We start from the raw sequence: 17446 nt of genomic DNA on the forward strand, positions 1-17446 counted from the left end.
GGCTCATGCCAGCAATCAGAAAGCTTTAGAAAAACAACCTCGCAGTTGGAATCAACTGTGAAATGTGAGGAGTATTCTTTGTGTTTGCCATTGGAGTCCTCCGGCCCTGTGACATCCATGCTGTCCCAAGGGGATTTTCTTTATATATACACACTCTTCCCCCGATGTGAAATGGACGTCCCCGCATCAGTTGTCTCCAACATTACAACTCCGGGATCAAATTCTATCCATCTTGTGGACTGTCTGCATTGCCCTCCTCTCTGTCAGTACAGGACATGCTCTCCTGCCCAGGCCCCACTGGTCCAAGGCACGCAGTCATTTGAAGGGGATGCGCTTTTTCAGTGTGATTAAGATGTCACCGCTGAATTATTTAATTGTGCTTAAAAATCCTATTACCAAATCCTATTACCAAAATTTGTATCATTCTGATTTCATGATGTGAGCTGCTGTCTCTCTCCAGTGGTTCTCAGCTTTAAGTCAGAAATATAAAATTTAGCTCTAAAGGAAGCATGTCTGCTCTTAGGTGTTCTTTCTCAGGACTGCTCATGCCTTTCCACTTCAGTACTGCTAGATGGGGGAATGAGCCAGAACTGCGTGTCTGAGTCCTCTGTTCCTAATGTTCTCTGCTTCTCCTAATGGATCATTGCTAGAAAGCTGGATCAGAAGCAAGAAGCATCTTCTTGAATGACCAAAACCAAATGGACTTCACAAATGAGAGCACTGATTGAGACAAGACTGGGAGCAGTGCCTGAAAATTGCAGTAGATGCTTTTTCCCTGGAAACAGAATCTTGATTGTCCAAACTTTCATTAGTACCTTGCTTAGATCCAGAGGCAGCAAATCACTGGAGTACGTGTGCAGCTCTAAGCAATAGGCAGTCCTTTTAAACCTGTGTGACTGCCCTCATGTACTGCATGTACTTCAGTGGTTTGCAGGGCTAGCACAACCATTTATTTCGTATCTTAAATAAATCCCGTTTCATTCTGTCATGGTTTAACTCCAGCCAGTAACTAAGCACCACACAGCCGCTCGCTCACTCCCCCTCAGTGGGATGGAGAAGAGAGTCGGAAGAGTAAAAGTGAGAAAACTCGTGGGTTGAGATAAACATGGTTTAATAGGTAAAAGCTGCACACACAAGCAAAGCAAAGCAAGGAATTCACTACTTCCCATGGGCAGGCAGGTGTTCAGCCATCTCCAGGAAAGCAGGGCTCCATCACGTGTAATGGTTACTTGGGAAGACAAACGCCATCACTCCGAACGTCCCCCCCTTCCTTCTTCTTCCCCCAGCTTCATATGCTGAGCATGATGTCATATGGTGTGGGACATCCCTTTGGTCAGCTGGGGTCAGCTGTCCCTGCTGTGTCCCCTCCCAGCTTCTTGTGCACCCCCAGCCTGCTCACAGGTGGGGTGGGGTGTGGAGCAGAAGAGGCCTTGACTCTGTGTAAGCCCTGCTCAGCAATAACTAAAACATCCCTGTATTATCAACACTGTTTTCAGCACAAATCCAAACATAGCCCCATATTAACTACTATGAAGAAAATTAACTCTATCCCAGCCAAAACCAGCTCACATTCAGACACAGTTTTCCTCTGCTTAGTGGTAGTGAAAGTACCTTGAACATTTTTCCTTTTTCTTTTTTTCTTCTTTTTTCTTTGTTAAATCTTAGGAATTTTAATGAAACCACAGATGCTTTAGTCGCTTCAATGCTTGCTTTCCCTGGAACGGATAACACATGCATGAATGAAAGCAATTCGTAAGTAGTTCTTGGTTTTCTTCCATTTAAATTCCGAATCTGCAAGAGAATTGACATAACACTATTAGCCATTAGACCTTAATAACCATCTCTGATCATCTGCAGAATTTTCATACATTGGTGCCACATGCAGAGAAAAAAAAAATATCTCCTGCCTCTCTTCAGATTGACTTGCAGACTCTCAGCTCCTTAGGAGATGTCTAACTGGCCTTTTGCAGGCAAACACAAACTTGCACCACTCACAGACTTGAGCTGATGAGATGCAAGTCAGTTCTGGGCAGGGAGCTGTGTAGCCATGATTGGTGTGAAGCATTCAGCCCTGCCCGAGAGCCTATGTGGCTCCCGTGCAGCTTGGAGTGAAGGCTTGCGTCTGCCAGCACAGAACTGTAGACATTCTTGAAGACAGTAAACTATACTGTGCTTTAAGGCTGAGACTGGGACTTCCACACAGTCCCAGGACCTTGACACTGGTGTTGTTTGCTTGCTTCAAGAAGTATTCACCACCACAAGTGGACTCCTTCATTACTCTGAGTAGTAAGGGAGCAGCTTTGGTGGTGGCAGGATGCCAGGATGAGAGCAAGCTATTGTCATATCTAGGAAGTAGTCCTTGCCTCCCCAGTAATCCCAATTGTAACACTGAGCCCACCCAGAAAGTTCTCAGCATAGCTTTTGTTATCTGTATCTAAAAGCTGTGCCATGAGGCCTGGCTTGTTTTGGGCTCTGCAGATAAATTTTCAAGGAACTGGTAGTAAAATCCTGGGCAGATTTGCATGCTCATGCATGCCACATATCTGGAGGCAAATATTTATACTGAGTATTTACAGAGGCTGCCTAGTCAATACAGTCCATCACAGGACTCCCCAGTTATTGCAATGATAATAGCCCTTATTTCTGCACTGAAAGATGATTTTGGCCTTTGCGTGCTAACTCCTTACACCGTCTACTGTGGGGATGAAGTGGTGTCTGGATTCCTTCTAATCAGCTGAATGAATCCAGGCACAGAGAACAGTAGTGAGGGCTCTCTGCCGAGAGGCACTGATGGCAGCAGGAGGATGGGTATTCCCTGAAGCACCCAGAGCTGACAAGAAGGTCTGCTTTTCTGCTGAAGCTGCTCGCTGCCATCCTTGCTGTCATTAAACATGACAGCAATTAGCATCGTTTGCACACCTGAGCATAGAGAACCTCAGAGGAAAATGTGTTAATTTTCAGGCAGTGTTTAAAGGAGGACATGCTTGGCCAGTGGATTTTCAGTGGAAACCAGAGAACTAAGTATTCTGCCTGCAACTGCACAGATGGCATCCAGGTAACTTGAATAAACCCAAAAGAGAGGGAGTCTGGGGGGCTGTTTGGGGAGCCTTGTAGGTTGGGAGTGGTTCTGTGGGCCGGCATGATACTAAGGGGAACTCAGTGTTCACATTCCTCCTGTCTCTTTTTGGCCTTGTTGACTTCGTACACTGGATAACCACTGTCTGCACAAATCTGGGGACAGGAAAGGAAACAGCATCCTCAGAAGATTTGCATGCTAATATATCTGCCTTCCTCCTGTGGTGGGAAAAGGTTTAACGGTGTTTTTCAATGTTGTATGATTGTCTCATTTAGCAGAGGTGAACATGTATTCAAGAGGAAAATTGCATTTTGTACAAGCACTGTCATTATATGAAAGCAGAGCTATTATTGCTGTTTGCTTTTCAGAATTTAACTTTATGCAAAGTCTAGATCCATCTGCTTTTACTCTGCTTCGTATTACAAATAGCAATGATTAATAACATCAGTTATTTGCATTTCGGTGGTACATACAGAATCAGATATGGGCACTGCTGGGCTTAGTGTCTTTATATGCACATGGGGAAAAGGCAGATTCTGCCCCAATGGTGTTACGATTTTACAGTCCAGTTTGAAGTTGAGCTCTCCTCCCTCCGGTGCTGTTCACCTGTCTTCAGCTTTTTTCCACTAGGAAATCAGTCTCATGGTGCAGTGTGATGCTGTTTGTAAGATAAAGCAAGTACTTAGTTGAATGTTCCTAGTCATTCCTTAAAACGCAGCTATTTTATGGAGTTTTCTGGACATATACTTAATTTCACATCATTAGAAGTATTGGCATAATTTCTCTGGTAAGTCAGGATAATGTTCAAAGCTGATTCTCACCTCTAGCAGGCACAGGCAGGTGTTCCTCAGCATGAAGGAAGCTATTTTGTGTATTCTGATGCAAAGTTATGAACAGATACACAATGGGGGAGGCCAGGGTTTTTGTTATGGATGAGCTGAAAGAAGCAGCCAGCATGCTGTCTGGTAGGACACTTCAACCTTATGAAACAGTTGATGTGACTTTGACTCTCAGCATGTTAAATTATATATTCAGGATTAATCCAAGGTTTCTCTGAAGCTCTGGAAAATATTCCCAATGTCTGACAGTAAAGCAAAAATATAGACCGTAGCTGCTGTGAAATGCAAGATGAGAGTTTGAGGCCACCATGAAGTTTTCTGCTCCATGAGTTGTTTTGCCCTCTGCGGTTGTCTGTGCAGTCACTCTGATGCTCTGCTAAGTAGGATCAGCCTTAATTCAGCAAAAATCTTCCTATGTCGCATGAAGCACATTTCAAGGTCTCACTGATGTCAGTAGAACCGAAGTGTAGATTTAAGTAAAGGTACTTTTTAAGCACCTTGCTAAATATGTTCAGGACAGCATGCAGGGATGCATGCCATGTGTCTTTGCACCCTGATTTGCGAATCATCTGCTTCTGTAGGAATCAGTCCCAGGACCAGAATGTTGCTCTCAATCTTGTCCTGATACGCTAGTTTTCAGTTAAAACAGAGACACTAACATTTTTGTTCATTTGTCTCTGCTCAGACATGTCCACAGACGAACTACACTCCCCCTCACAGAAGGACCTTCTCCACGCGGACACTTTATAACCTTACAGGGCACAATGTGGAGACCTACATTCTGGCAACTACCAAAGACTTCTTGCAAAAACGGTACAGCGTAAATATCCAGTCCTTCTCCTCTGAATTGTACTGGGAGCAGCCTCTTATACATGTCATAGCCACTGGGCTTGAAGAGGGGATAGGGCAGTAGGGGTTTAGAAGGGCCTCCCTGCTGGTGGTCTCTGTCAATCTGGTGAAAGGAAGTAAAATGTCCTGCAATCACAGAGTTAAAGATAAAGGTTCGTGCAAGTGCTCTGCTTGATCATAGCAGAGGTAGCCTAGGGATAACATGTCAATCATCTGATAGGCTGATGGCTGGATCTGCAGACAAGCCTTTGTCTGACTCAGAAATGCTTAAAAAGAGAAAAATCTGACACAGCCTGTCATGAAGTAAACCCTGGGGAGAGACTTTCCTCCAAGTTTGATTCTCTGAAGAGTCTCAGTGTGTGCTTCACTTAAACAAGTGCATCCGTTCCAGTGAAATTAGAGTCTGAACATTTTCTTGCACCATGGGGCTGTTAGAGCTATTAGTGTGTCTGGACTCTGCCACACAGCCGCGCAGCATGTCTTGGGGCAAAAATAGCCTGCCATTAAGGTTGTCAAGGAATATGTTCATCTGCCATTGATTTAAACTGAGCTGCTCATCTTCTGGGTAAGCAGCAGTCATCTTATTCCAATGTGGCAGGCAAGCAGGTTAGGAGTCCACGCAGCTCCAAAATGTTTCTCAGATGGAGGCTTTCAGCACAGTTTTGTGATAGTGCTGCCAAGATTTTCTTTCCCTTTTTTCCCCAAATAAGGGCTTCTGCAGCAGCGTTGACTTGGCCACACACTATGTACTGGGATAAGTTCTTTTAAGTCAAGCTAGAATTAACTGGGGTGACAGTGGCACACTAACATGCACCAAACAAAGGTATTAAAGCTTTTGAATGAAAGTAGCAATGCATTTCCCTCTCGTTTTGACTCAGGTATGGTGGCTGGAGCTTCGGGCTGCCTTTGACACCAGATCTCCAGTTTGATATCAGGCCAGTGCCCCCCAACAGAACATTGACTAAGGTAACTAATCTCCATCTGCTCGTCATAGCATGGGAAGTGTGGGACCCAGGAGAAATGATGTTGAGTCCAGGGATATTTCAGAAAATAAAGTGAAACCCTCTGAAATCTGCAGCTTGGCATGGGCGAGATGACTTGCATTTCCTTTCCTTTCCTCTCCCCATTCTTCTTTATTGGTCTGACTTCTCATGCTAGCAGGAGACAATTTTTCTGCTGTCATAATTTTATTATACAGAGGTGAAAAGATCAATTAGTAGCACCTTTATCTCATGAGAGAACATATGTACCTTAACTAGGGCTGGCTGGTACATTCCGAGATACCCATTTCTCTGTTTCTGCTCCGTGAAAATGTTGCAATGCATCAGCGTTAAAAGCACCAAGGCTGAAATCAGAGGTAGCAGGGAAATGCAAGAGAGTTGACCTAGCTACCAGGAGAGTGTTCCTGCAAGAGCAGTGCTGTTTTCAGAGGTGGCTCCAATAAAAGGGAATCACAGGGTTTATTGTTTCACTAACGCTCAGAGCTCATGTAATGAATTTGCAGATGTTTTCACCCCTCCAATCTTACAGCTTCATCTTAGATCTGAAAGCATTGCTATTTGCTTATCACATGTCAGATTTAATAGCTGGAAGACTTGATAGTGTTGAAAGCAGAGCAGACTCCAGTCCTTGCTCTGCTAGGGCAAGGAGAATGAAATCACTGAGCCTGCAGGACTTGGGGATATGCAAAGGTGGATGCTGTGAGCTGTGTTTAAGCCTCTAACCTTAATAGCCTAAGCTCTCTGTCCTTTGGTAGGTAACTTACACCTCCAACCTGGGTGCTGTGGGTTGTGCCTAAAGCAGGTGATGGTAAATCCCCCCAAAGTGCATGTCCTGTGATCTGATTTTTCCCCTCAGTTCTCAGGGTTTATCATGGTAGAGGTAAGAAGAATTATCATGGGGAGACAAGGGCTGTTGCTGAATGAGAAGGTGACAACTGGCTCTTTTCTGCCCTAAAGTAACTTTTTCCCCCCAACTTTCAAGGGGTGTTAGATGTTTGACTGCTTAGCCTTCTTTGGGAAGTCTCCACTGCTGGTGTTCATCAGATCTGAACAACTTACTACAGAGAAGAAAACAAGTGTCTGTATGCTTTATGTCACATATCCAGCTAGTGTTTCTTTCTTCTCTCCCAGAAGGCAAATGAAGCTGATGTGACTGCTTGTGCTGAAAGTGAAATGTGCTTTTATACTCATTTGGTACTTGATGTGGTTTAATCATTGGACTTTAACTTGTAGAGCTTATGACTTTAGATAACAACCATGGAACAAGTCATTTGTGCAAGCAGAAGAAACCAAAATGTTATCGGTAACAATTTCTCTCCCAAATTGTTTCAATTTCTCAATTGTGTGCAGGTGTGGTATAATCCCGAAGGTTATCACAGCCTTCCAGCCTATCTCAACAGCTTGAACAACTTCATTCTTCGCGCTAACTTGCCAAAAAATGAGACTTCCAGATATGGTAAGTATCCCTTTACATGAGCAGATAATTTCTCCCCTTTGGGGGGAATATTGTGGTTCTGTTGAAATTGATGACAACACTTAACTTGACTTAAATGAGACCATTTCTTTATTCCCAATTATGCAATTCCTTTAAAAACAGAATTGAAAAACATGAATAAATCACATATTTCATTTGTCTTTGTCAAAGAGGACAGAGGAGCTGGACAGGGAAGACCCCAGCTCCTACGTAAAACACACTTCCTTCATCCAAAAAATAGCAGTGGTTGCTATTTGATTTATTGCCTCTCATCATGGTACTGAAATAGCTGTCTCTTGATAGGTGCCCATTAGTTATGCATAGAAAGGCTACGTTAGATCATCTCCAGGGGTGGTTTAGATTAGTAAATTTTAATATGTCACCCTTCTGCTCAGAGCAACTCAGGACGTGTGGGTATGTGTATGTTTGTGTTTGAGAAAAAGAGAGAGAGTGAGATTAAGTGAGAAACATAATTTTCAGCTATATTTTCTCTCTGACACACGACATGCACAGATTCCAAGGAGTGTTAGTAACCCATCTGGGGTTATCAGTTCTCATAGCTTCTCCTCAGTAATGCATTGCAGCAACCCAAATTCCTGCTGATAAACCAGGGCACCCTATTTTACCATTTATAGTTTAGGCTATGTTAAGGGTGCAGCATGGGCACAAATATGTCTGTATGTATGCCTGTCTCTAGAGAGGGGGTGCAGGGAGAAGAGAAAGATTTATGTTGATGCCATTTTGAGAAATCTTATACAGAGATTTATGGGATCTGACAAGAGTAGCAGTTGTGTGCAGAAATGCCCTACCGATTGATTTTCTTTGACAAACGGTGCCCTTCCAGCCATGTCCTGGTCATGCCTAGCCCCCCTTACCTCAGAGGCCTGCCGTTCCAGGTGACAGTGAAATAGGTGACAGTGTCTCTTTGCTCATAAGACTATTGCTCACTAATGTGTCTGAACTGAACTATAATGGAAAAGGCATCTGGTCTGAAGCTTTGAGTGTCATGCCATGAATTAAAGAAACAGCAGAATGCTGATTGCAAGTCAAAACAGCATGTCTTTCTTCCCACTCCACATACTGATGCACTGAAGCTCCCTTCACAACAAGCTCGTCTCACAACAAGTGAAACCAGTGCCTTGTCCCCTCCGCCATCCTAAAATACCCCCTGGCTTGTGCCTTTGAGATTTGCAGCATGCCCTCCAGGTCAGAAGGTTCAAGCTCTTCAGTGTGTGCTGCAAGAGCTTATCACAAAGCTGCAGCCCCTGCCCAGGTGCAGAGAGAGGAGACCTGAGCCAGGCGCTTCCAGCAGCAGGAACATCCCAGAGCAGCTGAATTATTAAGCAGTGAAGCTTCTTGCCCTGTCTCTGTATTCCCAACACATGCTGTAGCGAGAGCAAAGGCAGGAAGCTCGTGTGAAGAGTCAGAAAGTTTTCACAGGGAAAGTTTTACACCAGCAAAATAACAATTTTCAGTGGGAAAGAATAGCAGCAGTTTTTATTCCATCTGTCCTGCTGCTTATGTGTTTTTGGAAAGAAATGCTTAGTAGTAAATGACCAGACAGATAATTCTCCGCTTCCCACTAATGATCCAAGCCGTAGAATGGGGGAAATAAAATGAATGGACGAGGATAGCTCCCCCGGGGTAGTGTAAATCCAGTTTGAAATACAATTGAACAGACGTTCTGTGTGGTATGTTCCTGGCAGCTAAATCTATTTGTTGTTGTGACAAATAAATGACAGTTTAAGAACCATTGAAATGGCCAGATAAAAGCGTGTTGTCATTTCAGCAGTTTGAAAGAGGTGCCAGTCCCGCTTTAGAGGTTTGACTTAGACTGTGTATATTTTTAAAAAATACATAAAAAGCTTTTTACCCTGTCACTAAGCAAGTCATAATAGCTTTTGACTTATGTATATTGTGCTTTCTCTTCTCTCAATCCCAACCAACAAAAAAGAGAAAGCATTGAAATGGAAATTTTGACTTCTAGCCTAAGCTTCAGTAAAGGAAAATGGCTTTATAGTGAAGTATTAGCAGATTAGACAGACGGTATCTTTCTTTCTCTCTCTCTCTCTGTCTCTTAGGGAAGGGAAACATTTCCTGGCTGTTTGTGTGGCTTTATCAGCAGCCCAAGATTTTAGTTCTATTTCTCTCACTGATGCCAAGGTTGAGGTGTTTTTTTTCTCCCCACCGAAATGAATTTCCTATGAAATCTTCCTTTTCAAATTTATTTGCTCAGTATGGCACTTGGTCAGCTGAACCCACAGTCTCCTCTTTTCTGCCCCCCATGTCGGAGTGCTTGTTCTTAGGGAGAATAGCCCAGAATAGTTCTTCCTATAACTGTTGGAAGTCACCTTTTTAGCAAGGCCTGCTGTGACAGGACAAGGGGTAATGGTTTTAAACTAAAAGAAGGTAGATTTAGACTAGATATAAGGAAAAAATTTTTCACGATGAGGGTGGTGAAACACTGGAACGGGTTGCCCAGAGAGGTGGTAGACGCCCCATCCTTGGCAACATTCAAGGCCAGGCCGGATGGGGCTCTGAGCAGCCCGATCTAGTTGTAGATGTCCCTGTCAATTGCAGGGGGGATGGACTAGATGACCTTTAAAGGTCCTTTCCATCCCAAAGCATTCTATGATTCTATGAATTTCAAAGGTGGCACGTTCTATCAAATCTCTCCGGGTTTAATAGCAGCTAGAGGTCCTCCAGCACTCCCTGAGAACTGAGGCATTTACTTAGGCTCCTAAATACGGATTAAGAACCTTGTTTTTAGGCACATAAACATCTTAGCCTAAATCCTTTCTCAGGTGCTAGAGTCTTAGATTCTGGGCTGTCATCTTGGTGGGACCAAGGCAGAGACCTTCACTGGAGGCTGGAACCGGTTCACGAGAACCCCTCAAGTTCCTCCCTTTGTTAGAAAACTCTGTTTTTATAGGCACAAATTGCCTCCAAACAAAGGAAATGCACTGTGATGAACAATACTAGTGTATTTTGAGCTAAGCGTTCTCCTTGGTAAAGAAGTACTTAAACTAAATCTTATGAAGATATCTGCACATGAGTAGAAAATTTCTTTCTTGCAGCTTGTGCTTGATACAAACCCATTTTTAAGGGATCTTTTTGGAAAACATCACACTGGGCTTACAAACGCAGTAACTAGATTTTTGCTAGTTCCTTTGGGCAAAACGTTTGGTTTTTTTTTTCCTAGCTGCATAAGACAGAATAGTTCAGAATTAACTCACTGCCAAACTGGGAACAAAAGTATCTGTAGCTTACTTGGGTTTATGCTAGCATCTCAGTAGATGCCCGTATTGAGAAAGATGTATATCATAGGAAGATAATAGTTGTGGAAAAAGCCAACAGGGAATGATTTGTTTCTAATTATAAAAGAACAAATGAAATGAAGTGAGGTCATCAAACAGCAGCTTTAAAACCAAACATATTAATCAGTTTTGAATGTGTCAGTGTTGAGGAATCTAACCTAAAATACATGGACCCACAAGCATGTGCCTAATTTTAGGTGTGGGAGTGCTCTCACTGAAGTGGATGATGCTGTCAGCCAGATAGATGCAGAAACAAGGCCTAGGATTTGAATTTCAAATCTGCTGTGCTTCGAAGTGAAGTCATAGGAAAAATGAGGATGCTCAAAATTCTGCCCAAGATCACACCAAGATGACAGAGCAAAAACCAGCTTTTGATCTGCTTTTCTTCTCTACTCACAGTTTTCTGTATTACTGTCAATAACAGGAACTGGTAAAGGAAGCTTTAAGTTAGCCACGTTTTCAATTTCTTTTCTTTTTGTTTTCATAGGTATTTTCTTATCAGCTCACCCATATCCTGGAGGACAAAGTCAAGAACAAGTAATGTAAGAAGGTTCATTTGGCTGATGCCTGAATTGTTTAGCTTCAAAAGGAGTAAACCAGCTTCTTGGAAACCATGAAACAGCCTAAATTACTGAATATCTTTCTCTAAATGATGAAAATGCTCTCTTCCTTGTCTTCATTCCCTCTACGCATGAATAGCATTCTGCATGCCACAGAGCTGCTGATTCCTGTTAGGGTTTCTTTGCAGGATCCCATATAGATTTGGAGGTCACAGTTACAGCATCACACATTTTTGTGCTTTGCCACAATAATAATAATTACATAATTTTCCTTTTGGCGTTTTCAATCAATGCCATGGTACAGTGTTATAACTCAGTGCCGTGAGTCCTTTTTGCTAGGTGTAATTAACATCAGCAAAAGATGCTGGCACAGAATCAGGACCTCTTTGCTTCTGAGCTCTAAACAATGCCTCGGCAATGAGGGAAATCTGCCACTTTGACTCACCACATACATCTTTCTCCGCTTTCTCCCCAGGCTCAACAGCTTACTCGACATCATAGTTTCAATGTCTGTTTTGGTTGGCTACTCTATCACAACGGCAAGCTTCGTGCTCTATGTGGTAAAAGAACATCAAACCAAAGCCAAACAACTGCAGCATATTTCAGGCATTGGGATGACAAGCTATTGGGTGACTAACTTCGTTTATGATCTGGTAAATAATTCACATTCCTAAATGCACCAAGAGTAGCATTAGGCAGCAGGGGAAAAAAAGTTCTTTATTTAAAGTTGGTTGCCTAGACTTCTTAATATTATTACTACCAAGAGCGTTATGTAGTAATTGTTCTCCAAGGCATTGAAGACTATTAAATGTGAACCGCAACACTGGATTTTGCTAAGCGAAGGCATTCCTTCTCTCTTGAGTGTATGCAAAACACTCAGCACACTTATGTGAGAACAACACAGAACAGGGCAGAGCTTGATTTCAATTTTAACATGCAAGCAGCAAGCTGCTTTTCTGTTAGCTTGCAGGGCTAGGTTAGTTGTCATGCAGGCTTTATGCATCTGGGGTAAGGCTTTGGGGCTTGAGGCTACAGCCATTTTGGAAACCCTGGGAGTACAGGGTATGACACTAGCAGACATCTCACAGCTGACACTTCCCTGCTGGGCAAAAATCCATTGCTGGGTTGAATGCTCTCTTTAAGATTATATATTATAAAGGGTTTTTAAGCCAAGGAAAGCTACTAATGCAGCTATATGCTTTCTAGGACCTGAGCAAGTTCCTTTCTACAGTGCTGCACTGCGCTGTATAGATTTACCACCTTGTTTCTATAGATAGTTGAGCTCCCTAGCACTGTGCTGCATTACATGGCATAGGCATGCCCTTGTTCTCCCTGAAGTTAAGTTTCCTCATGGTAAAGAGGGTTAATGGCACTGCTGGAAAGCATCGCTGGGCTAAGAGGATAAATATGCACAGTGTCTGTAGACTAAAGTGCTTTGTGTCTTATGAATTACCTTTGGTGCACGATGTCAAACCCTCACATAGATAGAGATCTGCAAGTGCACACTATCTCTGCTCATGAGCTTTGGCATTGCCAGCTATGGTGTAGGTGATCAGCTCTACGTATCCAACAAATTTCTATTGATGCAGGTCTGCTACCGCCTAAAATCCCAGTGATATCATCAGTTCCTGAAAATATGAAATCTTCGAGGGCATTTGGGTGGCCAGCCCCCTCTGGTGCAGTGAGGGCTAAGGGCTGAAATCCCTTGGGGAATGTGAGCCTTGACTCTTTCTGCAGAGCACAGCCTAATCTTCTAGGTAACACGGATGCACACTAACAAAGTCATCCTAACAATACAGTTCTCGCCACTAAGTAGTCTAAACTGCCTGCTTATAGGGGCTGGTGTGATTAGGCAACAGCACAAGTATCTCCTGCCTTGCAGGAGGGGTTTGAAAGGGGTCTGAAGGCAGCATGGCTGCAGTCTTGCTTGGCAGAGCAGCCCCAAGTCGCAGCGCAGGGGTGAGGATGGAGCAGGCTTGTGTCTTGCTTCCCTGATCCAGGCCCTTGCTCCAGCACTGCATATTTGCAAATCAGCCTGTGGAAAAATCCCCAGAGTCCTTGCCACAATCAGTATTCAGTGGGCTGAAACTAATCCAGCACTCTCGGCAACTTCGTATTTCTCAGTGAATCCCTGCCAGTAAATTCTGTTAAATCCCAAAGCTGGATCCTCCCAAAGAGGAGCCTCTCAAGGCAGATGTTTGGTAGCTCCCTGGCTTGACTCAACATTATAAAGACTAGATTTACAGGGCACAATGAAGTGGCCTGACTGCAAGGCTAACAGTAAACCCAAAGGGGTATTTTTCATTCACAACCTTTTTTTAAGGCATTTTCTGCCCACAGTCCTGAAAGTTGAGGCTTAGCCTGTTCAAAGTGGCTTTGTGGGAATTCATTTGCAAGACTCCCAGAAGTCTCAGGAGGACTGAGACCCCACCTGTATTTGGTATCCCTTAGAAAACCCAAGCTGCACTTGTGGGACCAGATTCAGACCTGGCATTGTTGCTTCTGCATAGTTCTAGAAAAATGTTTAAGAATTATCATCCTAGTAACATCTTTTTAATATCGTTTTGCAGGTACTTTTTATGGTCCCTATTGGACTCTCAATAGGAGTTATTTCATCCTTCCAGATACCAGCTTTCTGCAACAACAGTAACTTACTGGCAGTATTTCTTCTGCTGTTACTGTTTGGGTAAGTGTGGAGCTTACTTATTTAAATATCATTGCACAGAATGAGGAACTGGATATTGCAGGCTGCTGCAATTTGAGATCCAAGGGAGGAATATGTGGGCTTTTTTCTTCAACGTGCACTTTAAAAATGGTGACTAGTTGCTCCTTCCAAGAGCAGTGAGCTAAACTACTGTTGTCATGCCTGCTTTATTCAAAGCAAACGCTATGTGAGGGTATGAAATATTCAAGGTCACAGTGACAACCCAAGCTGTAAGCAGATGCTTACTGAACTATTGCAAAGTTCAAGATATAGAAGCATTTGAAAATCAGAGAGGAAAAAAAAAACAGCAGTGTAATTCAGAAAAATTTAGAAAAACTGTCTCCCTGGCTTTGAATCCTCCAGGCCCAGTCTGTCTGCTTTCAGTCAGGGCTCCATGTTCAAAGTATGTATCATAAACTTTTTCCCAAAATTCTAACAGACACAAAGGCATTTTTCCTTCTTTAAGTTCCTGTAATATGAAAAACTAGTCACATGCCAAAACAGAACTGTTATGTTGTCTGAGGTCTTTAGTTGTTTGTTTGCAGTCACACTTTGAGTTACTTTCTCTGCACTGTTGACAATTTCTAGATATGCAACGTTTTCATGGATGTACCTGCTGGCTGGGTTTTTCAAAGAAACAGGAATGGCCTTCATCGTTTATGTCTGCGTCAACTTGTTCTTTGGCATCAATACCATCATTACTCACTCGGTTGTATTTCTGCTCTCCCAGGAAAAGGCCACAGACCAGGTAGGAACCCTACTAATACTAAGCCCTTGGTGAAACAACAGGGGGCTTCCTGTTGAGTATGGTAGGTTTGATCAGGTCCTTAGCAACTGGCCCGCTTCAAGATATTTAAGGTAGACCAAGCAAAGGACACTAGTCGCAGGACTTAATGGGGTTCCCTATAGACAGGACATGAGTCAAATATGAATCTTGCTTGTCTGTAAATCGCCCCCCCCAGCAAAGAAGGAAATGATGGTGACAGAAGGGAGAATACAAAAAGAGAGGTAGAAAACTGCCCGTGCAGAGAAGGGCAGGAGGTGGGTGTAGATGTTTGATAAAAAGTTGATGGGGACTTTGAACCATTGCTAAGTTGTTGCAGCTCAAACTGTGGAGAGTGACAACTAGATGTCATTGCCCTGAGTCTGATGTGTGCTGCATTAAGCCCAGCACCGACTGACTGTCTGTCATCTAGATCTGTAATGCAATCATCTTCTCCCTGCAAGGATGAAAAATGACTCAGAGACATTGATGATTCCCTAAAATAAAGCCTTCTCTTAAACTGAGATATCCCTGGGAATCACTGGGCTAAAATGTACACCTTACATTTCATTTTCTTTTTTTTATGAAGGGCAATTACTTTGTAAAACAATAGCTTGGTTGGATTTTTCTCTCTAGCTGGACAATGCTTGTTTAGCAACCCCCTGGATTTTAGGGATGTGCAATTATGATCATCTTCTATCCCTCTGTGCCCCAGTGGCAGGGAGTCAGTCTCTTTCCATGCTAGTTTACTGCCTCTCCATTTTGCTGTGTGCACTAATCCTTTCTTCTGCTAGAAATGTACCAAGTCTTTATGTACGAGAGTTCCTAAGTGTGAGACTGCCCTTCTACATCTATTAAAGCCAAATCTTGTGTTTTATGGAGATGTTTGTCCAAGGAGAACAGATAGGACAGTTCTCCAGAGGAGCAGGACTGGTGAGTGGGCTGTGCCCCGCAGCGGGCTGGCGCAGCAGCTCTGTAGTTTTGGGAGGCGCAGTGCAGCTCAGTGGCAGGATTCAGCTCTGGCTCACGGGTGGGTTTCGGGCTGCTGCACGCACGGGGTGAGGCAGCTGGAGCAGCAATGAGGGACTGCACTGGGAACTGTTTACTATGGGTGATCACAACCTCAGAGCTGCCTATTGACTTTTCTGACCTTGCGCCTGTGAAACGAGCTGTCTCCAGAGCTCTTTGCTCTCAATTTATCTCTGCTCTGAGACACAAGCAAATCCCAATGTAATTGTTACACTTCAGTCCCACAGTAAAACCTATGAATTTATTCCATGAATAGAAACAGTGACTGACTGTGCTGCTTTTTGGGTTTTTTTCAGGGCTTGCATGATCTCGCTGAAAACTTAAGGCACGCGTTCCTTCTGTTCCCACAATTTTGCTTTGGCTATGGGTTGATTGAACTGTCGCAGGATCAGGCGCTGGTGGGCTTCTTAAAAGCCTATGGAGTGGACTACCCTGACAAAACCTTTGAGCTGGACAAGACCACATCCAAGCTATTTGCCATGTTTATCCAGGGCACTGTGTTTTTTGCCATTCGTCTTACAGTTCACGACAGGATGATTCAGAGAGTCTGGAACAACATACTAGAGTAAGTAACATCTGGAGCCCTCACAATGAAAACAGACCAAGCCAGCACTCAGTGGTTTAATTCTGGGCTCTCACACCATCCTTGTCAATTATGAAGCCCATAAATTTCCAAGACACTTTGCAAACACGGAGTAAGTTTTCTCCGGCAGCAGTCCCAGTACCTACCAGTAATTAGAGTATTAACTAATAGAGGTATAGGTTACCAGAGGCCCTTGATAGTCCTTACTGGCTGAGACTATATGGCCCTCGTTTCAGGGCTCTGGGTTTGGTGGGCTGATGTTCAGCTGGTTGATAAGAGCAGTCAGTCCATAGACAGCTGTTTGAATTTCCCCATTTCCTCTGGCTTGGGTGCACACAGGGAGGAGTGAGAACGGTCCTGTCGCCTGCATTACAAGTGTGTCCACAAGGCAGGACCTCCTCCAGCTCAGAATATTTGCTGAAAAAGAGAAAAAAATTAGGCAGAAAGAGAACACTGGATTTTTAAATTCCCAAAATGGTGCAAATACCAGGAGAGAATAGAAACTGCCTGTATATCTGTGTATTTTTTGCATGCCGTGGGATCTCATGGGAAGGCTCCGTAGTATCCTAAGCACACAGGCCCACTGCTGTCTGCTTGCCAGAGGGTAAGGTCCCCTCTCTGCCTTCCCCACAGGTTCCTGTTTGACAGAGTGCATGGCAAAGTCTCACTTCTGCCACCTGTGGCTGAAGAGGACGGGGACGTCCAGGCAGAAAGGAACCGCGTGGAGTCTGGCAAAGCTGACTTTGATGTGGTGCAGCTCCAGAATCTCACAAAGATCTACCACCTGCCTCACAAACGCATCGTGGCTGTGAAAAATATCAGCCTCGGGATTCCAGCTGGAGAGGTAAGTGAGGGGAAAAGGCTGCGGGCACCTTCAGCCCTGGGGAGGGAAACTAGAACAGATCCACAGTCCCACTGTCATCTTCTCTCTCAGTCCTTTGCTGCTGTCGCAGCACAACTGTAATGGTTTGTTCTGCTCTGACCTCTTCCTTCCTTCCTTCGCCTTATTTATTGATTTCTTGGGGTTACAGTAGCGACTAAAGGCTCCTGGTGGATTTGGGACACCAAGTGACAGTTTGAAGGCCCTAGAAAGAGGAAAAGTGGATGGGACAGTGATGGAGCTGTATTCAGAGCAAAATGTCCAACTACTGCGTTTGTACAGCACCTAGCGCAGTGCAGTTTTGGGGGGTCACTGTGGATTACCATATGGTAAATGAAGACAGCAGAATTTGTCCATGTGCAATTATTCAC

At 43.8% G+C, this 17446-nt stretch overlaps 1 protein-coding gene across 2 annotated transcripts in view; it reads left to right on the plus strand.

Annotated features, from left to right (window-relative positions):
* Positions 1 to 17446, plus strand: part of ABCA12 (ATP binding cassette subfamily A member 12) — a 91378-nt gene that overhangs the window by 65674 nt on the left and 8258 nt on the right. For both annotated transcript variants that reach the window (XM_087731311.1, XM_009461989.2), the window contains 11 exons: positions 1666 to 1752; positions 2962 to 3055; positions 4601 to 4728; positions 5643 to 5730; positions 7116 to 7221; positions 11044 to 11098; positions 11592 to 11769; positions 13687 to 13802; positions 14409 to 14568; positions 15909 to 16177; positions 16829 to 17039. In XM_087731311.1, the coding sequence (XP_087587437.1) occupies positions 1666 to 1752; positions 2962 to 3055; positions 4601 to 4728; positions 5643 to 5730; positions 7116 to 7221; positions 11044 to 11098; positions 11592 to 11769; positions 13687 to 13802; positions 14409 to 14568; positions 15909 to 16177; positions 16829 to 17039 (1492 nt within the window). The remainder of the gene's footprint in view (positions 1 to 1665; positions 1753 to 2961; positions 3056 to 4600; positions 4729 to 5642; positions 5731 to 7115; positions 7222 to 11043; positions 11099 to 11591; positions 11770 to 13686; positions 13803 to 14408; positions 14569 to 15908; positions 16178 to 16828; positions 17040 to 17446) is intronic.

This window comes from Nipponia nippon, unplaced genomic scaffold (genome assembly GCF_047370975.1).
Source record: "Nipponia nippon isolate SJK-2023a ecotype South Korea unplaced genomic scaffold, ASM4737097v1 scaffold_5, whole genome shotgun sequence".
Taxonomy (NCBI): domain Eukaryota; kingdom Metazoa; phylum Chordata; class Aves; order Pelecaniformes; family Threskiornithidae; genus Nipponia; species Nipponia nippon.